The sequence below is a fragment of the Copadichromis virginalis genome, linkage group LG23 (assembly GCF_057382275.1).
Source record: "Copadichromis virginalis isolate Kocher_CV1m ecotype Utaka linkage group LG23, C_Virginalis_male_GT1.1, whole genome shotgun sequence".
Classification (NCBI taxonomy): domain Eukaryota; kingdom Metazoa; phylum Chordata; class Actinopteri; order Cichliformes; family Cichlidae; genus Copadichromis; species Copadichromis virginalis.
Genome location: NC_140639.1, coordinates 28679027 through 28703384, shown reverse-complemented (window position 1 = coordinate 28703384; position 24358 = coordinate 28679027). Strand labels below are relative to the sequence as shown.

General features: G+C 39.3%; 2 protein-coding genes across 2 annotated transcripts in view; both read right to left on the bottom strand.

Annotated features, from left to right (window-relative positions):
• Nucleotides 1–7038, bottom strand: part of LOC146681101 (sodium/potassium-transporting ATPase subunit alpha-1-like) — a 60345-nt gene extending 53307 nt beyond the window's left edge. The window contains exon 1 of the mRNA XM_085448359.1: nucleotides 6976–7038. The gene's annotated coding sequence lies outside the window, so the exon portion shown is untranslated. The remainder of the gene's footprint in view (nucleotides 1–6975) is intronic.
• Nucleotides 7039–10600: 3562 nt separating this feature from the next.
• Nucleotides 10601–22739, bottom strand: LOC146681100 (sodium/potassium-transporting ATPase subunit alpha-1-like). Its single transcript, XM_085449138.1, has 23 exons — nucleotides 22374–22739; nucleotides 21776–21886; nucleotides 21438–21497; nucleotides 20669–20770; nucleotides 20446–20547; nucleotides 20195–20308; nucleotides 19865–19999; nucleotides 19301–19418; nucleotides 18871–19139; nucleotides 18468–18776; nucleotides 18207–18341; nucleotides 17521–17713; nucleotides 17250–17425; nucleotides 17012–17148; nucleotides 15670–15820; nucleotides 15407–15575; nucleotides 15168–15322; nucleotides 14222–14345; nucleotides 13562–13707; nucleotides 13332–13462; nucleotides 13086–13187; nucleotides 11535–11626; nucleotides 10601–10753 (listed from the first exon to the last, which is right to left on the bottom strand). The coding sequence occupies exons 1-23, from the start codon at nucleotides 22383–22385 to the stop codon at nucleotides 10725–10727; spliced, it is 3072 nt and encodes a 1023-aa protein (XP_085305264.1). The 5' UTR covers nucleotides 22386–22739; the 3' UTR covers nucleotides 10601–10724.
• Nucleotides 22740–24358: the final 1619 nt, after the last annotated feature.

Genomic DNA, 24358 nt, shown 5'->3' with positions numbered 1-24358 from the left:
TTAGGCTGCTGCCCCCGCGACCCGGCCCCAGACAAAGCGGATGAAAATGGATGGATGGATGGATGGATGAACATTTTCTTTCTTCTTACTGTTTGCATAATGTTATTTGTTTCAGTGCACCAGTGGGGAGAGTCAGAAACACTGATCACGGTGATGGCACCATGGATGGACCCATTAATGAAGTTAGATATATATATTCCAAATATCTGCTACAAGCTGTAAACCTTATTTTGGAAAGTCAGCAAAATTTGGAAAATCCTTTTAACTAAATTTTACTGGTTATGCCAAATGTGCATAGATTAGAAATTATATAAACTTGACTACATTTATTCCACTTTTACTCTGGAGATTTTAATAACCCAAATGCTCTTTTTTAGAGCTAATGAACTGAAAAAAAAAAACATTTAAAAAATATGTTTTTCTTGGCACACTTCTAGTCCTTGGCAGCAGCTGAACCTAACTGAGTTTAGTTGCTGACAGTGTCCGTCCCTTTATGACCACAATTTACCATCTCAGTCATCTCAAACTGGTTTCTAAAACATGACAATGAGTTCACTGAACTCAAATGACCTCCACAGTCACCAGATCTCAATCCAATAAAGCACCTTTGGGAGGAACAGAAACAGGAGATTGGGTGGAACAGGAGATTCACATCAAATCTGCATCAACTGTGTGATGATGTCATGTCAACATGGATAAAAATCTCAGAGGAGTGCGTCCAGCACCTTGTTGAATCTGTGACATGACAAATTCAGAGAGCTCTGAAGACTTTAGGAGGTTTAACCCAGCATTAGCGAGGTGTACCTAACAAATTGGCCGGTGAGTGAATACTGCAAACTTGAAAACTGGCTCATCCACACAGTTTGCAAGGTGGGAAGAGAGCACAGTGCTGTACTTTTCTGCCTTAAGCAGGGATTGTGTGAATGTTCTCCACATCTGCTTCTGATCCCAAAAAGTAATGTAATATGTATCCGATGCAACATCTGACCATCATTATTAAAGTAAACACAATACGGAGCCAAATCCAGGATTGGACTGTACCAGCTCTATGAAGCAGAACACAAAATACAAGTCTGAGTTTACCTGCACTTCAGAGTTACGCCTATGATGTAGCTGTGAGATATGAACCCTCAAGAGTCCTTTTTGATTAAATGTAAACAAGACAACAAATGGGATTTTCAAACACAACTCCTCTACAAATCAGACTCAGGAAAATGTAATAATATAACAAGATGATCTTTTACTTTTAAGACAAACTTAACCACTGCAGGCCAAAACGTGGGAAAGGAAAATTCTGCTTGATGCTCAGGTTTGTGGACAGGAATGTGAGAAGTGCTGGTTAATAATGGATTGCATTTATATAGCGCTATTCATTCACTCTCACACACTGGTGGAGGCAGCTACAGTTGTAGCCACAGCTGCCCTGGGGCAGACTGACAGAAGCAAGGCTGCCATATCTCGCCATCGACCCCTCTGGCCATCACCAGTAGGTGAAGTGTCTTGCCCAAGGACACAACGACCGAGACTGTCTGAGCCGGGGCTCGAATCGGCAACTTTCCGATTACAGGACGAACTGCCAATTCTTGAGCCACGATCGCCCCGGAGTTGGTTAGAGGTAGAAGCTGGACAGACTGTTCTATAACTGGAACACGGAGGAGGCTCCATCATGGTTTGATCTGTATTCCAGTCAGTGTTGCAGACCTTGTTAAAACTGATAGATTTCTAAATGCAGAAAAAGTACCATCGGATTATGATGCACCATGTAATACTAACTGGAAAGCACCTGATTGGTAACAGCTTTATTTTTCATCATGTTATTGATCCCAAGCACACTGCACACAATGCAGTAAAATCATACCTGGATAGAAAAACACACACAGTGGAGCACTGTGTGTGGCTGTAGCTCAGGTGGCAGAGCAGGTCAGCCACTAATCAGAAGGTCGGTGGTTCGATCCCAGGCTGCATCCTAACCCCGTGTTTGCCTACTGGTGGTGGTCAGAGGGCCCGGTGGCACCTGTGTCCGGCAGCCTCGCCTCTGTCAGTGCGCCCCAGGGCAGCTGTGGCTACAATGTAGCTTGCTATCGCCAGTGTGTGAATGTGTGTGTGAATGGGTGGATGACTGAATGTAGTGTAAAGCGCCTTGGGGTCCTATGGACTAGAAAAGCGCTATACAAATGCAGGCCATTTACCATATCAGTCATGGATTGGCCTCCCCAGAGCCCGGACATCAACATTATTGAAGCAGTGTGGGATCATGTTGACAGAGAACAGAACAAAAGGCAGAAACATCCAAAGAAGAGCTTTGAATGTCCTTCAAGAAGCCTGGAGAACTATTCCTGAAGACTACTTACACCAAATATTGACTTTCAACTTAATTAGAACTGCACTAACTCTTGTTCTAATAAAATAATATCTGCATACAGACATTACCTCCAAGTGCATTTGACTCTTTCATAGGACTGTCCTCTACCTGTGCAAATGTCCTGGTTTATAATGGCTTTGAGTTGGTTTGCTTTCTTAAATCCACTCTCAGTGGCTCTATGTGTGTTGAACACTGAGGCACAAACTTTTTGGAGTATTCTGGGTAATTAAAATGAACATAGTATGACACCAGATGATTAGTTCCTCCTAACCAAAAACTAAACAGGGTAGAGGAGATAACGTTTCTGAGTCCAGTAATAACGTTTGCAGGGTAGTTGCATGCTGTAAGGGGTTTTTTGGACAGGCACTATGTGCTTTTGACTACTTGTTTTCACCAGCCTCCAGTCTTAATGCCCAAATATTATCCTGATTTTCACATGAGAAAGGCATTAATCTTTCTAAATTCTCAGGATAAAGGATCATTTTCCAAAATAAATAAATAATAGCTCCAGTGCTGTCACCAGCCTTTTTCATAACTTTTGCCTCCAGTGAATAAACCAATAAACCAATTATTTTATTGCATTCACACTATCAGTCTCTCGATTGCTTGATTTCACTGAGCGTGTGTGTAACTCAGCCAAGTGTAAGTGCTCTACCCCAAGGACACTGTCAGGAACACCAAACAAGAAAACTACATTTCCAAATCAATCATTTCAGAAAAGCTTCTTTTCCCAGCATAAAAATGATTTCAGTGCCATGACGTGCGCCACAATCTGGGACAATGTTGAATCAGAGCTAAAATTATTCTCAGGAGAAAAAAAAAATCAAATAATAATAACAATAAAAACTAGTGCTCAAAAACATGTAATCCTCTCTTTGTCTCATACACATACACAGATGTTGTTTATATTGAAAAAAGGGGGGAAAAAGTCTCCCAACTGTCTTTCCCAGAATCCTTTGTTGGTTTTCCCAACATGCTTGCTGGTTGCATGGAGAAGAGGGAGGAGCCAAAATGTCAGGGGTCACCTGACAAAGATGTTTGATCTTTCTTTTGGCTCTGCGTGTCTCTATATTAGTTCAGTCGTTCTCAGTATGTGTTTGTTCTTCTTTTTCACAGCAGGTTCAAAATTAGAAGGATGAGGATCCGTCCTCGGGCCTGTACTTGCGTCTGAGCACGCTCCCTCTGGTCTCTGGGGCCATAAATGTTTCATCCTGGGACCACAATGTTTTCACAGATTTCCAATAACATCACCCCTCTTAATAAGACTTCAGCGACACAAGTTACAGCAATGAGACAGTGATTGGAAACAGTAAACTGAGCGATGCTTCTTTTTAGTGCAGTGTTGGTAAAACAAGACTTTTCCTAAAAGATCATCTTTATTTTAGATCATTTAGAATTTTATTAAATTAATAATTTAAAAAATGGGCAATTTTATTACTATTATGATTATTATTATTTTAGAAAATTTATATCTAAATGTGGACTAGGGGGATTTGTATGTAGGAAATGAATACTGTTGAACCATGTTTGAAACAAATAAATGAAATGAAATGAAATATGTTGTTAATAGAGGATTTTATTTTGATGCAATGAGATGCTTTGCCACTTTGTGATATTAATTCTACTATGGTTCTGCTCAGGGAGGTCAAAGGTGACAGCTGTGTGGCTTAAATATGTTGATTTTCTGCATGGCTGTTTTTAACCTTAAACTCACGTCAGGGCCACAGTTCATTTTTTAAAATAACTCTTTAGCCTCATCTAATGGACAGTACTGGAAAAACAAGTAAATCTCTTGTATGCTTTTTATGCCTTTGGACCTTCTGTAATTCTGTAACTCCTGCTCTGTGAATTCATGCTTGATTAACTTTGACCCTGCAAGGGTTTTAGGTCACATCAGAATATGTATGCTGTGCTGACATCACAAGGTCACATGACCATACAAACAGAGGAAGAAATAAAAAACCCCACAAAACTTCAAGTCACCTTCTCTTCAACCTCCTAGCTCTGCCTGTGAAAATAAGTAGTGATGATCCACAGATCCAACAACACTATTACATTACAAGGACTTTTCTAGAAGCTATTATTATTCAAAAAAACATGTAATGAAACAGAGAGGAAAGCTTGCAGTGTCCCACAGGGCTGATCTTATATACACACAGATGATCTTCCTGTTCCTCTGCTGCTCTGCTAAAGGAAAGCTCTGTGCATTGTTTATATAGACTGACTATAAGGTACATGAATGTGACGGATTAAAGTCATGTGATATAATTTTATTTTCAGTCCCACCAGCCTGATGGTGAGACTAGGTAATGCAGTGTTATTGAGAAAGTGCTGTCTGGATCACTCCTCCTCTAGGTGACACTTATTGCTCTCGTCTAAAACACTGTCTCTGCACTCTGTAGTTATGTTAAGCATACCAGAGCTGTGCACAGCCTCCCTTCCACAAGCAAAACAAAACACAGCAGACAAATGTGAGGCCTTCTCCTCTTTCCTACAGCAGCTAGCGTCACCTGAGTATCAGAAAGGTGAGCCCACAGAGTAATCTGTATGCCCATAAATTGAGTCTCGGTGCAGCAGAGGTGGAGTGGACAGCAGCTGCAAAAGCATTTTATCCTCTAAAATTTAATGCGTGCAATTAGAAATAAGCTATTCTCTGTTGACTTTTACACTGAGCTAATTTCTTTAGCTTTAAGGAGGTGGATCTTTTCCTGTCATGTGCCCACAAAACACTCAAAGTGGATACGTCTCTCTTATGACTTTACTCATCATTTAAATTTTCTACTCATGACTTATGGTCTTCGGATGATTTCTAAGTGATGTGTCACAGAGCACAGATGGCTGAAATTCCTAATGCAAAAAGAAAGGTGGTGACAGGACTGACGAAACAAATGAGCCATGAAAGAGAAACGAGCGGCTGCTAAACTACAAAAGAACATAAAGCTTCAGATAATGAATGGTGTATGTTGTTTTTGGAACAGACTGCTTTATAAACACACGCTTCACTGAGCTACAGCGCCATCTGTGAGACAACCGAGTGTTTGCTCACAAAACCATTTAATCCTGTTTATTGTTATTGTTTTTGGGTTTCCGAGCTATAGTCTGTATTTATTTTGTCTGAACTGATTATCTACTACAATAAGCATTTCTTTAAAGTGTCTCAGATGAAGCTAGAATAAATAAAACCTAAACAAAGGGTGACATCATCATGGATGTTTTGGTGGTAGACCTCATGTTTTAGGCCATTGTTTCCCAACCTTTTGGAGCCATGGCACATATTTCACATTAGAAAAATCACACGGCACACCACCAAACAAAAATGTCACAAAAAGCATATTGATAAATTTTCCCCGTGCACCAGGTATAGAATTGGCTCAGTATACCTTTTTGCTTTCTTCTGACCACTACTCATGCTAGGGCTCTTATCTGGGTCAGAATTTTCTCCAGGAACCAGGTAAGATTGACTAGTTTTTCATTTCAAATATTTTCCTGTTGACATTACGCACTGTGTTGTCTCACAGCATGACTGTTATATAACTTCAACTACCAAATAGAGCAGGTAGTTGTACTGCCCTCTAGTGGAAGACAATGTAACTGTTCTGTCCGTTACTCACGCCAATCGCTTCGAGTACCAATAAGGTGGAACCAGATAATCTTTCACGGCACACCTGATCATTTCTCACAGCACATCTATGCACAGTGGTTGGGAGGCACTGTTTTAGGCTATCCATGTCCTGTAGTGGGCCACCGTGGGATAGCTATCTGAGGGACCTTACAAGCTGTCAGAGGAGGGAAAAGGTTACTTGCTGACCATACCAGAGTGACCCAGACCTATCTCAAAGTCGAAGGAGAGACCCAGCCACAACACGAGGATGTGAGTGATCAATGGCGTGATGCAACATATGCAGGAAAATTGAGACTTTATAGGAAACCACAGTGCAAAATGGTGAACACTGCAAGGACAATGGGAAGAAGAAACTCTCTGAAGATGGTGTTAGACGTGTATACCAGACAAAGGTGTTTACACCTGCAAAGCTATGAACTGCCACAGTGAAGGTCTAGCAATTCTGTCTTTCAAGGATAAGTAAGCAAGTATGATACTAGTAGTCCTTTTAACAGTGGTGTTCAAGAAAACCAACAACATGTTTATATTAGTTTTAAGTGGTGCTTTATGTAGTGTGAATCTACCTTCCTTAGGCTCCTGACAACCTTAAATATTGGAATTAAGTATAGAAAATGACTGAAAGATGAACAGGAACCACTGCTGTCCTACCAATGCTGATTAAGAATACAACATCATGAAATCCCAGAAAAGACCTTGGTTAACCAGGGTTAATTGGTAAGTGTTTTATCATAATCCTTTGATAATGGTCACATAAACATATACTTTTCATTCTGCACTATGTCAACTGCCTCTTCCATAAGAGTCAAATTTGTCATTGAGTTGTCATGCCAGTCCTTAATGTACAAACAATATGCATTATAGTTAGAAGAACTACTTAAATAGGTTGACAGCGGAGAAGAATTAAAATGAAAAAGTATGTTCTAAAATTTTAAAAAGAAAAAAAAAATGTATCTTTAAAGTAAGAGAGGGATGTTGCTTGAGTGTGATGTACCTGATGAGTCGCTCCCAGGCGCCTGGTACCTGGAAGAGCAGAGGCTGATGCCCAGCAGTAAATATGGGATGGAGCAGAAAGGACCCAAATGAAGACTCACTATTCACGATGTTGCGTCAGAGGACCATGGAGACCTCTGTGAGATGCCTGATGGAGCAAAGAGGATTATTGAGGTATCAGATAAAGGTACGCAGAAGTAAATGTGTGTTTGAATTGCTCTCAGAACGACTTCCCCCGGAGGAGGAAGGGTTAGACTAAAACTTTGATGCCTAATGATGTGTTTATTACAACATATCAGTCTATTATGGTGTCATTGTGACATTGTAGGCATCATACAGAAAAAAAGTGTTGTATAGCTCTTGCCATGTCCTTTCATATCATATATTACTTGATTTGGTCTTGAAATGTTTCTTCAAGGTCAACTTTGAACTTCAGTGCTTATATGATGGTGAAGGTCAAATGTTTCGCCAACCTAGGGAGTCATGTCCTTCAGGGCCTAGTATATTGTTTGAGTTTTGAACACAATCCATAAAAATGTGTGGGTAATGTAAAGTTTTTACTGCTTTTCACAATTTGTGTGAACTTGATATCATGTTCACCCAAATTAAATAAGCTTGAACTGAAAATGAAAATGAAAGCTGTCGACCAAAGACTGCTAATAAACAGACAGATGGACAAATTTTGTCTGTTTCTCCTTCGAAGGAAGGACATCAAGTGCGCTAAAATTGAATAACGATTGTATAGCTTATATTTTAAAACTCCAGCAAGCAAAATATTAATGTACAGTAGGGCTGCTTTTCCACATTGGAAATTTTAGGTCATAGACTTGATCATGTAAAATCACATAACTACTTTTGGCCACACTGATTACATACTTTATACTTTTCCATTCTGTTTTTTAACTACACGACACTGCCCCTCTATTTGACAGTGGGAATCATGATGGATGTAGACAGACCCAAAAATGCTCTACTTACCTGGGATCCTGCCCCCAACAGCCAGGCATCCACTCGTTCCATGTTTCTGTTGGAAAGGCAAGAAGTTGGTTCTGACTTTAACTCTCAGAGATCTTCATCTCAGCTGATGTCACCAGTGACAGAGTAAAATGTAACATGTAAAGACTTACCCAGTGACTGGGAAAGCAGAAGGGAAGTGGTGAGGGAAACTGCCAAGAAGGTACTTACTGTATCCTCTGGATGGAGTAAAGAGGAGATGGTGATGCCATTAGGAGAGGAAAATATTCAAAAGATGTTGGCAAAGAAAGAGTGGAATCATTCGTGTGATGAAGAAAGTGGGGAGGAGTAGTGGGAGGCTAGGCATATGGCAAAAAGAAAGAAGTGCCAAAGGCAAACAGTTACAGTGACTCATACACAAGGCTGGTCACTAAGGAAAAACAAAAACACTATATCGATTGGCTGGACAGAAAGATCATGCCAGAAAGGATGAGCAGCAGAGAATTAGTAAGGAGGAAGTATGGACAGCTATGAACACACTGAAGAGTGGCAGTGGGTTCATATGACATACTTGTGGAGCTTTGGGGATGTCTGGCAAAGAATGTAGCTGATTTTTTCCAACTGTGCTTCTTTGTGGATCTATAGAAAACATATGATAGGGTGCCAAAGGAGGAACTGTGGTACTGCATGATGAAGTCAGGAGTGGAGAGCTGAAAATGCTTAGATTTTCATTGGGACAGGATTACAAATGAGAACATCAGAGGAAAAGCTCAGCTTGAGTGATTTGAAGATAAAGTGAGGCAAGGCTGACATGGTTTGAACATGTGCAGAGGAGGGATAATGGATATATTAGAAAAAGGATGGTGAATATGAAGCTGGCAGGCAGGTAGACAAGAGTAAAACCTTGTCTACCTGATCCAATGTGGTGGAGGAATAAAACTGCTTTAGTGCTTCGAATTACTCTGTGCATACAGTTAAAATCCTGGTGCACAGATCTGCACTGTTCTTTTCAGCAACAACCCTTTGTTCTGTATTACTGCACATCTACCTGATAAATCTGACTCCCAGTGCTTTATTGAAACTTCAAGGATGTACTAGTTCATTCAGCTTACAATCAATAGCAGTTTCAAGGTTTTTGAAATGTGTAAAGCTGAGCAGTAGAGTGATGTGCTTTTGACTTACTGTATTACAGAAAATAAAGACAATTAGAATCCTTTGAGAAATCAATGAGGCTTTTAAAGAGTCACATCCAGTAAAAAGCAATCTACTTGACAAAGTTAAAGTTCAGGATGGTCAGTGGTAACCCTGACACATAAAAAGCATGGAAATATGTGAATTCACCAGCATTTCACTGATGTTAGCATAATGGTGAAAGGAAAGCCCCAACCACGCCTTCCTAATGTGGGAGTCAACCAGTAGGACCACTCCCTCCATGATCATGACCATGAAGATCATGATCATCACCATCTAACAGGATACCAGTCATTAAATTATTAAGAACCTTATGTTAACGACTAATTCGGATTCAGTAATGTTCCTACATGAAGAGCAAGGATTTGGTGGAATTTAGGCAGGGTGCGTGAAGGTCTGGCTGTGAAAATGGAAAAATGTCTGTAAAATGACAAATGTGACCTTGACTTTGGGTGAAGACCTAACAGGTGATCACAGTGTATAAGTTAAATTCTGAACAATCATGTAAAAGGACTATTCATGCTTTGCTATGGCTTTGCTATTCATTGAAGGTTGTATTTAACTAACTTTAAAACCTCATAACGACCAGATTTTTCTATTATGTACTGATCCTTAAACCCTTGGAAAAGAGGGTGTGTTTTCTTTTTATCGTGACTCAGAATCTGGGCAAAGTCAATTTACAAATACGATTTAATTGGTTTCACTGATATGCTATCAGGAACCAAAAGGTTTGGGAACTGGAAGCCCCAGCTCAGCACTTCTGCGGCCAGCAGAAATCAAAGCAAAGTCATAAAGTTTAACTGAGATGGTTTCAGTGAATAAGTGAGCAACACAGAGTACCTGGAACACACTGTACCCTTGAAGAGACAACAATATCTTTAACTTCTCTAATAAAATGTAAAAAAAACGATTGCCCTTTAACCAAAGGACTTTGATGTTCCTCACAAAATCAACATGTGCACTTCCTGTTCTTTGGAATCTGCAGTGAGGAGGAAGGCTTGGCTCACCGGCTGGCCTGTGGGGGTTGTTGGAAGTGTTTCTAGTACACTTATGACTCTTTGTAGCTACTCAACCATGTTTAGTAAAGGTGGTGGTAGTGCTGGTTTTGGTGGCAGTTGTAAAAGTACGAAGAAACAAAGAGCGAAGGGGAGGGGGAAAAATGGAAAATCTAAGAAATTAGCAACACTTTGCCCATTAAAATACTCTGTGCTCTTGAACAAAATGGTCTCTAACCTCTCAGCAAATTATTAGAAAAATGTCCTAATATGTTACTTTTTTATTTGTGACACATAGCTTGTACCAAACTAAGGACTGTAGAAAGGTGGAAATGAATTACAGGTCCTATATCTGCTGAAGCTTCAGGGAAATCCCCCCCCACCCCCCCACCCCCACCCCCATCCTGAATCAGTATTTTTACTGCTAACAAAACAGAGAAACCTACGAGAAAAGTGTTTACAAAAGACACTAACATGCAGGCAGCCTCAGTGTACAACAGATGTTCTTTATTGTGACACACACTGATAAATATATATTTATATTAATAATGTAAGATTGCATAAGATGGTAATGAAAAACGCACATCCTCCAAGCCTATGTCATGTTGGCTCAGTAGTATGTCTCTAGCTCCACCCAACCTAGAAATCAAATGAGACACAATTAGTGTGATGTTTCATGTCAACTGTGGTAAATGGACTGGTTCTTGTATAGCGCTTTTCTACTCTTCTGAGCACTCAAAGCGCTTTACACAACTTGTGCATTCGCACACCCACAAATGTGAGAGTTTAGATACTTCCTTTTGTCTTTTACAGACAAATCCAACGAAAAATTCTAATAAAAATTATAGAGTGGCCAACTTATCTAATTTTTATCTGTCTTTACTTTATTTTGCTTATGTTTACTGACAGTTATTGGGGAAAAAATTGACTTGACTGGGGATTATAAAGAAGATAAACTGCAGCCATGATTTTGGTGATGATGCTATTAGGAGCTCTACCCTTCAGGGACATGTGAGGGTGTGTCAGTTTGGTCTCAGGGTTGCTTATGAGAGGATATCATGAGCGAGGCCATTAATATTCACCCCGGGATGAAGTCATATGACCCTAGAAGAGCTAGAGGTTTGTGTATTTGGGTTTTATATTATTAGATTTACATCCTGTACAATTCTGAACTGAAGTCTGATCATCAGGACACAGTTTATTTTCATTTCTTGGAATAATCAACATTTTTCACCTTTCACTCTTAATACGTTTTGCTGTTCTGGTGTTCAGTTTGTGGTTTCTCAAACCCTTTAGATAAAATGTAAAAAAAGTATGACCTTTGCATTCCCCTACACTAATATTTAAAATGCAGAGTTTACAGGCAAAAATGTGTCCTACGTGTGTCAGAAAGTAAAACAAAGAGCTGGGAAGGTCTTACCTCCTGGGGTGCGTCTGAGGATATATTTTCTGACTTCATCATAGATGAAGATGAGGAAGGAGTAGGGAACGGAACAGAACCACCACATTGGCCTAAGGTAAGGATGGACAGACAAAGATTCAATTTCAAATGACAAAAAAAAAAACCCACACAAAAGCTTGCTTCTCAACATCTTGGAAATTCTTATGTCAGGTTCTGTAAAAGCACATGAAAAGCTTTGATGGTGAACATTATGCTGTAGACAACCAGATGTTAAAATGAATTTATGAGGTGAGGAAGCAAAACAACGCATCTAAAAAATCTAAAAACAGAAGGTACTCACTGCTACAGGTCAGTAAGAACAGACTAGAGACCAAATGATATATCAGTGGGGTCGATATATCAGCTTAAATAACAGTATCAGGATATATAACAGTTGATTAAAAAAAAAAAGTAAGGAAGACATGGGGAGAAAAAAGTCTTCAGTCGTTTTATGACCATTGATGTTGCAAGTTTGCCTACCAGAGGGCACTCTGCAACTTCCCTGTTGGCAACACATATTTGAAACGGCACAAACACAAAACCCAGCTAACCCGAACAAAGTTGGACAGAGCATAAACAAGCAATCCACGACAAAGAAAGACTGTTTTAAAACCTCATTGTCACATCAAGGACTCATATATAACAGGGAAAGCTGTTCATATTTTCTGTCTGAAAGAAAAAAATTGGCCAGTATCAGTTCTGAAATCACCAAATATTTGTGTCAGTATTGATCTTAAAATTCCTGTTACTGGTCACGTCTAGAAGAGACCATACGGACATGATCCCTTTCAATGTCATAATGCACACATAGAAAACTTATGATATACTGCACAACATTTAAAGAACACCCACAGGAAAAGTAAACAAATTAATGCAAATGTTTTATGGTCCTCTTGGATATTCTTTGGCAAGATTGTATGAATTTCTGAGCCTATGAGCCTAAAAGTGTCTTAACTTTTTTCTTTTTAGAGGAGAGCAACCCATATCGCAGCTTGTGCGCTTTACTACAAAGTGGAAATGACAGTAATAAACATATTTTATTTTATATTAACAACACTAAAACTCCATTTAACAAAATACAAGGACATGATCGTCTTTGCATAAATGAAGATGGCAAACTAGGCAGCCACAAAAACATGGGTGAAATAGCAAAACTGAATATATTTGTATTTGTATTTTTACTCAGTTGTATATAGTATTTGTATTTGTATTCTATTTTTATCTTATTGTATATTTATTTTATTTTATTCTACTGTATATAGTATTTTATTTTATTCTATTCTGTACAGTTGTGTACTGTATTTATTCTTATTGTATTCTAATTTTTGCCTCATAACTTTTGCACTGTCCACTTCCTGCTGTGACAAAACAAATTTCCCACGTGTGGGACTAATAAAGGTTATCTTATCTTATCTTATCTTATATAGCGATTTCTCTAAAGTAGCCAAATAATGCTGAGTGTTTTGGTTCATTTGTATAATTACAGTGTAGAAAATTATAGTGTAAACCTATCAGATTGTTTTTACTCACTTCATAGGGTACATTCTGATGGCAATGTCCATGCCTGGGCAGTATGACAGGAAGGCAGCCAGAGCCATCTCCTCAAAGATGCCAAAGATGAGAACGTAGTTCCTGTGAAATAAATAAATGTAAGAATCAATAAAACAGCAGAGACTAATCTCGTTAAAACTGGACTTATTTGCCGGTTTATTTGGAAAATGGCGGTTCCAAAGTCTGTTGTTATTGGAGATCTCATGTATATCTGTGCATACATACTTCATTCCTTGTTTCACAATGGAGTTGGTCCTGGTTTTACAGATGAGCAGATCGGCCACCTGGACGATCACAATACTTGTGAAGAAAGCTGTGTGGCAGGTAAACTCGACGATCTTTCTGCGCTCGTACGTCTGGGGGACAAAAGCTAAATTAACACTGAATCACTGAAACACACACGTTTTACAATTCTCACAGTCTGGAGTAAAGTTAGTAACATTACTGTGACTGACCCACTCCTGTCCATAGCTGTCTTCCAGGTCATTTAGATATCTGTTATCCCAGAACACTCTGATTCCCACCAGATCTTTGGGGAGGAATCCATTCTCAGACAGGATGACAAAATAAGTGAAAAAGCCACCTAAGGCCTGCATCATACCTAAAAGAAGCAAAAACATCAAAGAATGCTTATCAGACAGGGTTTCAACTTTTACTAATGACAAATATAAATAACAACTGTGGCTGCCTCTTCTTAAAGAAAGCAGTAGCAAATATGACATGTCAATGTAACACTCTGCAAATCCATGGTGAATGAAAATTAAACACATTAATTGTTTGAAACAATGCCGCACGTTTAACCTATTAACAAATTAAATAATGATCAGATTTGCCTGAAAAAAACTGACGGATTCCGTTTTTAATGCCTGCAAACAAAAAATCTTTCAATTTAATAAAGTAATATGCATTTAAATTAATGATTGCATTCAATCTATAAGCAATAACTTCCTCACCAAATGACGGTACCCATTTTGGATATGATATTTAAAGGTGTTTTAGTGTCTGCAGTATAAACAAAATCCAGCAGGGGGCAGTAGAGGAAGGCTTAAAACAGCACAAAAGTATTAAAAACAGATTTGATATAGCTAAAGGTTAAACAGTGAACGATGTGTTACCAATTTGCCCATAGGCCATACTGATGAGTCTCTCATTCACCAGCTTGTCTGTTTGGGCATTTCTAGGCTGCCTCTTCATGATGTCACTTTCAGCCTGTTCATAGGCCAGGGAGATGGCAGGGACCTGTCATGGCACAAGAAAAGAAAAAGAAAAAACAAATTATCCACCCATAAATGCATTATCTTCCGCTTGAGCTTCTGTGTAGAACAGATTCAGTAAGCTGGAGAGGAAATGCCCCCTCATTAACCCAGGACATCTTCCTATCCATCTCTGATCAAGGAAAACAGCAAAAATCGCAGTTTTCTTTTCAGCACTGTACCCAACTTACTTAAGTATAAATAACTTTATTAATTTCTTCATAAGTAATATTTGAACTATTTAAAAAACAACATTTAATAACAATGTCACAAACATATCATTACTCACAGTAAGCTTTAATACTACTGATATTTATTTAGATTCTCTCCCTACGATTGATCTGGTTAAGGTAATAATTAGTACTTCTAAATAGTCAGTGTAGACCACATTACACCACAGAAACAGCTTCAGTGATACTGCTGGTATTAAAGGTACTGTGCTACAGTAGTTTGAATCCTTTCCATCCAATGGACTACAGTTTCTTCATGTAAGATGGAGAGTTCTCTTCTCACACTAAGGTTAATTATGGAGTTCCACAGGGTTCCATGCTAGGACCAATTCTGTTTACATTATACATGCTTCCCTTTTACATTGACTTTTACTGCTATGTGGATAATACCAAACTTTATTTATCTAAGAGGCCAGATAACACAACAATTAGTTAAACGTGTTTAACAGAATGTGCTAAAGCTAAAACAGCGTGGATGATTCTGCCTTCTAAAATCATTGTTTTTGTGACTGTTGTTGTGATTTTGTTCTACATAGATTGAATTAAACTGAATTGAACAGAATCAGGCAAAATCTCACCATGTCAGTTCCCAGGTCAATACAGAGGATGGTGACAGTTCCCAGGGCAAGAGGGATGTCAAAAAGCACGAAGAAGAGGAATGGCGACATCTCTGGGATTTTACTGGTCAGAGTGTAGGCGATGGACTTCTTCAAGTTATCAAAGATCAGGCGGCCTGAAAAAGGAATTCAGCAGCTGCTGCGAAGCTTTGTATTTTATGGAATTTTACTTTTTTTCCAAGTCTTGATATAGATGTTACCTTCTTCCACTCCAGTTAAAATGGAGGCAAAGTTATCGTCTAGCAGGATCATGTCAGCAGCCTGTTTGGAGACATCAGATCCAGCGATGCCCATAGCAACACCGATGTCAGCTTTCTTCAGAGCTGGAGAGTCGTTCACACCATCACCTGTCACGGCCACAATGGCTCCCTGGAAGAAAGCATTTTTTTATATACATTTTAAACAAAACAATGTTGAAACTGTGTGTGTGAGAATCCCCACTCCCGCCACCCCTGATGCTCACCTGTCTCTGGCATCCTTCCACGATGATCAGTTTCTGCTGAGGGGAGGTCCTGGCAAATACAATTTCAGTGTGGTGCTTCAGCACATCATCAAGCTGCTCTGGGGTCATTTCTTTCAGCTCACTACCATGGATGACGCAGGCCTTAGCTTCCCTGTAGATTAGATTGCAGTAGTGTTAGTACAGAGGTGTTTCGCTGATTTTTTTTTTGTGCAATTCTGCATGCTTTTTTTTTCTTTTTTCTTTTTTAATGCGCATTGTATTCTGCGTCCTGATTGGCTGTAGACCATTTTCAATCAACCTCGTGCAGTGTCTCCTGCACAGTACAGATTGCGTTCAACTTGTCAAATTTACATAAATCTTCGCTTGCAGTGTGACTCTGAAGTGCTGCACTGTATGTTTGTAAGTTTTCTCCCCAACAAACACAACAATGTCGACGAAGCATCATCACCTGCGGGTGCCTTCAGTTTCATTCTATAATACTGCACTTATTTTTCTACAAGGTTTGAACTTTGAGAGTATTTAAACAAGAGAGAAAAGTGTAAAAATCTTGATGCCTGTCTGAAAAAAGTGTGTAGTTAGGGGTTTTACAGCCTTAAAACATTTATAATAATTGCAAAAAATAAACTTGGCTACTTCGCGGATTTCACTTATCGCAGGTTATTTTTAGAACGTAACTCCCACAATAAATGAGGGACAACTGGATGACAGTAGTGTGGCTCAGGAGGTAGAGGAGTTCATTCGCTAATTGGAAGGTTGCTGGCTCGTGTGTCAATGTGCATGAATAAATGGATAAATGTTGCATGTTGTACAAAGTACTTCAAGTACTCAAGTAGAGCAGGAAAGCACTATATAAGAATCATCTATTAACGAACAGCAGCTGTAGTCCAACATCCTGTGTCCAAGCACAGACTATGTTAAGGATATTAGAAAAAGATAATAATGGGGGAAAGAAAATAACATCAGCCTCAGCAAAAGTTGATGATGGAACATTCAGCAAAAAGCTACATTTACAACATATTCTACTTGTTGTCTTCCCATTGCAGATAATGAATCACATGTGTTGCATTTATTAGGTATTATTTGCACTTGAGTTACGAAGATGACTACTGATTCAGGATTATAGTATAGTATAGTCTTGTACTGCTGATGAAGAAACAGGAAAGCCAGTAGCTAAGAACCATATCAAGATTATTTTTTCTTGCACAAATTAATGGTAAAAGCCTTTTAGGCTCTGCAGATGTCAAAACCTTCATTAGCCAAACTTGATTTAATTTGAACAGCTGCCTCTTATGCTCACAAAATGTTCAAAGCTAGCTAAATAAATCTTGATAAGAAAACTAACCTAGGGTTGACCTCTGAAACTGGAATATTTAAGCGGGCAGCAATGTCTTCAACAGTCTCATTGCCTTCTGAGATGATACCCACACCTCTAGCAATAGCCTTGGCTGTAATTGGATGGTCACCTGTGACCATGATGACCTGAGAAAGAAAAGATAAGAAAAATATTTAACTTGAAGTTTTGACCACAGTTTGAAAAAAGAGAAAGTTTAAAATCTGTTGTTTCAAAAAAGTTAGCATACCTTGATTCCAGCACTCCTGCATTTACTCACAGCATCGGGCACAGCAGCACGAGGAGGGTCAATCATGGACATGAGGCCAATAAAGCACAGGTTTTCAGTGGGGAAGTTCATATCATCAGCATCAAAAGCAAAGCCTTCTGGGAACTGGTCATCAGAGAGGTTATAGTGGCAGAAACCTGAAAAAGACACACAGAAAGTACTTGTTAGATTAAATTTTCTCCAGTAAACAAACAGTTCATAAATGCTGATATAAAAAGAAGTGAAGCTGTACCCAAAACTCTCTCTCCAAGGCCTCCCAACTCAAGATAGGCACTATTAAAAGAATCTTTCAGCTGAGCGTCCAGAGGCTGCTCTTTGCCCTGGATCACGATGGTGGAGCAGCGGTCCAAAATCCTCTCTGGAGCTCCTTTCATCACCAGCAAATGCTTGGTTTCGCCAGGGGTGTTGTTTTTATGGATGGAGAGCTGTGGGGCAACAGAAAGCCTTGATTTAAACGCAAAGTTTTCAGGTCTCAAAAATTAGGCCCTCATTAGGCGTTCTACATTTGCAAGGGTAATCTTGAGTGTGACTTGAATTTCACCATCTAGCAGTGAGTGCAAGCATTGGTGGAGATGTCACTGTGCCTGCCGATTATTTGTGACCACATAGAATTGTTCATGGAGACTTTACATTGCAATGTCCCAAGTATATATGTGAACCAGGCACTGCACTTCAAAGAAGTATACTACTGTGCATTTCCACAACAACATACCGTCAAGGTTTATTGCCTTAAACTGTACTCCTGCCAGCAAAGGATGACTCCACTGATAACAACAAGAAGTCAGACTGTATAGGTATTTTTGAGAAAATTGGCTTACTGGACTTTTGATTTAAACACAAAGCTTTGAAACAGAAGTTCACAAACCAAAGCATGTACAATGTATTTTTGAGATTTGTCACTCTGTATGGATGATTTACCTGGTATTTGTTTGTGGAATTAAAGGGGATCTCAGCAATTTTGGGGTATTTTTCTCTCATGTCACTAACAGATCCACAGCACAGCTCGATACACTTCAGCAAGGCAGCTTCTGATGCATCACCAGCCACATGTCTCTGTGGATTTTTAGAAAAAGACAGAGTTGGTAAAATGGATTCATAAGTTACATCCTATGCCTTATTTAAAATACCAAAGCTTTTACTTGCCAACCACAAGAGCCTTAAGAAATGAAAGTTTATCACCTTCAAAACAGGAACTTTGTTCTGTTCAGCCAGGAAGACGGCCCGGTTGCAGAGTCCGGCGATTCTGGACAGAGCAGCCCAGGTGGCAGAGCTCCTGTCAAAAGAGGTACCGCTCTGGTTCTCAGTGGTGTCGGCCTCATGGATCTGGTTGTCAAACCACATGTGGGCCACGGTCATTCTGTTCTGGGTCAGGGTGCCGGTCTTGTCAGAGCAAATGGTGGAGGTGGAGCCCAGAGTCTCGACAGCTTCCAAGTTCTTCACCAGGCAGTTCTTCTTGGCCATGCGCTTAGCAGTCAGAGTCAGACACACCTACAGACAAAACGTAAGTTTTCAAAACTATGACAACTGCAGACACTAAGACATAAGCTATCTGCAGAGAATGTCATTTGACACCAAAACTCACAGTGACAGTAGCCAAGAGACCTTCTGGCACGTTGGCGACAATGATACCAATGAGGAAGATAATACCCTCCAGCCAGTTATATCCAAGGATGACGGAGAGGATGAAGAAAGAAACACCCAAGAACACGGCCACTCCAGTGATGATGTGGATAAAATGTTCGATCTCAATGGCAATGGGAGTTTTTCCAGCTTCAAGACTGGAAGCCAGGGTGGCGATACGGCCCATGATAGTATTATCTCCAGTGTTGATGACGATTCCTCTGGCTGTGCCTGAAAATTGAAGAGACACAGAGTCCACAGAACAATAGATGATTTCATTCTTCCTTGTTATCCTTCTTATTTTGTGGATTACCAGCAAGCATCACTAAACTACTGTTTCATCAAATAAAAACCACACTCAAATTGTCAACCACAAGCTGTTCATACTCTACCTTCTACACAGTTAGTGGAGAAGAAAGCAATGTTCCTGGTTTCCAGTGGGTTTTCATTGGAAAATTCTGGAGAACGAGTCTGGGGCTCTGATTCACCCGTCAGGGAGGAGTTGTCCACCTGAGAGATAACAAACAAAATCAAACGAAGATCAGTGAGGGGATCAGTGACATGAAAACACAGAATTAAATATTTTTGTAAAAAATAATAATAATAAACTTAAGAAACAAATGGGAACAGTTTATGATATGATCAAAGAAAAGCTACTTAGAATGAAGACCACCACATCCAATCAACATAGCTAGTAACTTCTCAGATTTACTAGTGGGATACATAAAAATGTTGAACAGTTGAGCAATCAGCTTGCATGCACAAGATTAGCTAATCTAAATGGACTGAGGGCTGAGCTTGACTCTGTCGCCGGCCATAACTAAACTATGTCTAAAACTAACTAAACATCACAGCATGTCTTCTTCTCATTTAAATAAATAAATAAATAATAGTAGATATCAAACACATGCTCTACAAAAATGTTTGGTGGCATAAAGAGTATTTGAGATACAGACCTTGCAGCCGTGAGCAGAGATGATTCTCAGATCAGCAGGGATCCGGTCTCCTCCTTTCACCTCCACTAAATCTCCAAGCACCACCTCCTCAGTGTTGATGCTTTTCTTCTCTCCGTCACGGATAACCAGGGCTTGCTATGAAATCAAAGATTTTAGGAATTTTTGATTAACCCGGTTTGAATTTAATGCCAACACCAAAATTTCAGATGATAAAATGTATCATCAGTGCAGAACTTTTCCCTTAAGACTGTGCAAAAATACTGCAGTTTCTTAATTCATATAAGCTGTAAATATGTTGAATTTACATTAGTTTTCCTTTCAGTGTCTCACCTGTGGGACCATGTTCTTAAAGGAATCCATAATCCTGGAGCTCTTGGCCTCTTGGTAGTAGGAGAAGCAAGCCGTGATCATGACCACAACAGAAAGGACGATACCTAGGTACAACTACATGAAGAGACACGAGAGAGTTAGGTGATCCTTAATGGCGACTTATGTTGTGATTTGGCGCTATATAAATAAAATTGAATTGAATTGAATTGAATTAATGGTCACAATAACAATTTAGATAAAGACTCGCTTACGTTATCACTTGCAGGTTCATCTTCTGAGGCAGCCTGGATACTATAAGCCACAAAGCAGAGGAAGGCACCAATCCACAGCAGCATGCAGAAACCACCAAACAGCTGGAAACCAGGGGAAATAACATTTAACCTTTGGTGGTTGTACTTACTTTTTTTTGCATTTATAATGTGTGAGTTAAAACACAGGTTTGTGGTTTTCATGGTGAGGATGTTGGACTCCTACCTGTTTGCAGAACTTGACCCATTCGGGTGTTGTGGGAGGAGGTGTGAGGGCGTTGGGGCCATCTCGGGCCAGGATCTCTTTTGCTCTGGAGGAGGAGAGACCCTAAAAACAGTGTCTCAGTTACCCCAGAAGTTCAAAAGACTTGTCTGTACATGTGTAGTACAGTATAGTTACATCCTACAACAGTAATATTGTAGTATATTTACTGGTTCCTGTCACCCTCTTAATTTTGCCTTTCCAATGCCGTTTTTTTACTTGGCACAGCAGTGGCAAGGCAGTGGTATTTTCTCTGTAATTTTACAATTTTATGCACAAAATGAGCTAATGTTAAATTTGATGTTTGCTACAGGCCACACAAAAGCTGTCAAGGCAACAAATGACTGAAAAAACAAGAAAGTTCAAAAAGATTAAGCCTGGAGAACATATAGCAAATTATTAAGTTATTATTATTTGATTGCTTTTTAGTTGTTTAACATGCTTACCTATAAAAGAGATGTGAAAAAAATAGTGGCTCGTGTGGATTAAAAGTCTTTTAGTTTTCATTTTGTTCAAATTTGAAGAATTTGGTTTGTAAAACTAGACCAATAAAACAGAACTCCGTAACTAGATACTGCTCATAGTGGGTGAGAAACTGAGATCTTGAACATTTTATATGCTATTATTTGCATGCACACCATGATGTTTTTCAAGACTACCTGATCTTTCCTGGCCTCTGTCCTTACCATCTCAAACACTCACAAAAACAAAGACACATATTCGGAGTCCTCACCATGACTAGGTCGGTTCCATATTTTCTGTGAATCTCGTCCACGCTTAATTTGTGATCATCCTAAGGAGAGTGTGGGAGAGAAAAAGACGAAAATGTCATTTGAGGCTTAAAAAACATCCCTGTAAATTCCTCCAGAAGGACACAGGGGACAAAATGCATCTGCACTTTACACATTGCTCCATACAGAGTCATTTTAAGATAAGAATCTTTTTGTGTTTGAACACGGATTTTCACATGTTATAAACTCTTTATACTATATTGGCATACTTAAATTGTGCCAATCAAACACTTACATGAAAGATTATCCCAGAGTGGCTTCACATAATTTACGTACTCACCAGGTCAACTTCTTTTTTCAGGTCCTCCGTATCCCTATTTTTTCTACCCTTCTTGCTCCTCTTCTCTTCGTGGTCTGCGGTTGCCGCCAGTTTGTAATCATCTTTCATTTTCTGTTATGAACAAAGTGTCACAAAAGGGAGTTCTGAATACGACTAAAATCGAAGGTGATTTTAAAGCAGAAAGTTGCATGAAACTAAATTATTAATTATTGTCAACAATTAAAGAATAATATATTGTTAACTGATATGCTGTTAAATATTAGAACAGCAAATTCAAATTCAAATAGATCATTTTAGAATATGTTTTAAGTTTCTAAAGCTGTAAAGAAATTAATGTATGTTTTCACAGTGTCACAAAATAGGGTTTTAAATAAAACTGATACAACATGAAACATGCTGGAAAGTTGCCTTTCAGATTTTACATAATGAAGTAAATGTGTCATTGTTTATATAATTTCGAAAAATGTCTCTTCACAGTTGATAAAGAAGTAAAAAAAAAAGAAAGAAATTTAACAGAGATGTAAGCTAATGTGTAAGTAAGCGGCAAGAATATTCAACCCTGAGCAATCCAAAACTGTCGAGCTCAGTCCAAACTTACTGTCACTCCCATGGTTGCAGTGCAGTCTGACAGCAGTCAGTTCAGTTAATCAGTCTAACCTTCCTACTCCACCTCCCTCTTTCAGTCCAGTTGTCTCCTGCGTCTTCCACTCTGCCCTGAACATAGGTGGCTTAATTTCAGCTTACTTTTATACCTGTGGAGGAGGAGCTTAGAGGAAGGAAGCGTGGAGGTTAAACTCAATAGGTCATGGGTTGGGGGAGGTAGTATGATTAAACTCCTCCAACACTCAAATTTTTTGCTTCAGTCACTGCCAAGGGTACCCGTCAGCTGTGTCCAGAAGCCCAACAGCTAACCACGCTTGGTTGGACTCCTTCAGCTTGATGGCTCCCTTCAGCTTTGGTGCCACTACTCAGTGCAGATATCTCGGCAATAGAGCTACCACAATTGATCAGTCAACTTCGATAACCCTTCATCCTTGTCATCCTTGCGTTGCTGGAAGGGGAAGTTAAAGATCTAACAAACAAGGATCCTCTGCCAGACATGCACAATGAACCCTCCCTATACATTTGGGCACAGCAAACCTCACTGCGAATCTGGTCATACAATTACAAAACCAATCATCAGCGACCTAGCGTGTTCTAGGTGCCTTGATGAACACAGCTATGCTCGAAAATTGACCCTGATATCCCTCATCAAACCAAGATGTTCTCTTCCTGTTCGCAAAGAAAGGGCTGCCCTTGATGTCTGACTGGTCGGAGTACATGGAGTTACAGGATATGTTTGCTGTAAACGTGTGAATCAATGTAAGCATGTTATCATCTCATTAAGCAAGGTTAGGATGGGTGTAAAGATAGAAAGAAAGAAACGGCAAAGAAGAGATATACTGTCAAACAAAAAAAGGGTGAGCGAGAAAACCTAGAAAAGAAACACGGAAACTGTCTGAAATAAATGTGAGAGAAGAGATGAAGGAGAGGGTTATTTGCCATTTGCCTTGGGAAACCCCATGAGGCAAAAATATATCTCTAATTGATTAGGATTTTTCACCATTTATGGAAGGAACAGGTTTTTAGAAATGAAAAAAAAAAAGAAAAAAATTACAACTTGTAATCTTGTAAAATTCATAAATCTTTAAGGGGTAGTTTTGTCAACAAAGACCTAGCATGTAATTAAAAAACACTTTTGACCCTGATGTCCCTCATCAAATCAATGTATCCTCTTCTTGTTTAGGAAGGAAGGGCTGTCCTTGAAGTTTTTATGGGTGCAGAGCAGGGAGTTGCTGGATATGTTTGCTGTAAACGTATAACTTTGTGTTATCAACCCACAGAGCAAAGTGAGGATCGTTGTGAAGATGCAAAGAATGGAGTGACAAAGATGAGGTAAAATGTAAAACAAAAGGCGCAGGAGGAAAACATGGAAACTGTCTGAAATAAATATGAGAGAAAGGTAAATGATGAATGAGATGGTTCAAATTTAAGTACGAGGTCCAAAGCACACTTCTGTACATATTAATATATATTAGAAAAACACAAAATGGTTCAGTCCATCCCACGCTTGACTCACTTTTATAGCACAACTGATTTATTCTGCCTAGGCGAGCGCTAATGCACACTGTGAGTCATGTCTTTCTACAAGAAAGCAAAATCAAATAATTACAAGAAAGAAAAGAGAGGGGCAGAAAGCAGTTCCTAAGAAACGCTGTTTCCAAAGAAAGGTGAGCTGAGCACAACAAGCATTTTACGATGTTAACCCAGAGAGTTTGAAAAAGTAGGAGATCTTACTTTACTTGAATTGACACACAGTGAGCTCATATACTGCCAACAGCAGCTATTCTCAGCAGTCTTTTATTTCGATGCGAGTATCAACGAGAATCTTGGCAGTATTAACGCCTGTTCAATTTGGGGGGGTTTCTTTCTTTTTTAAATTGTAAGATAAAGACCCTACAATAATAGACAGGAGCAACATCAAGAAGCCCCTTTTCAGCACTTTGTTTTTTCAGGATTTATATGTTGGACCAATGAGTTTGT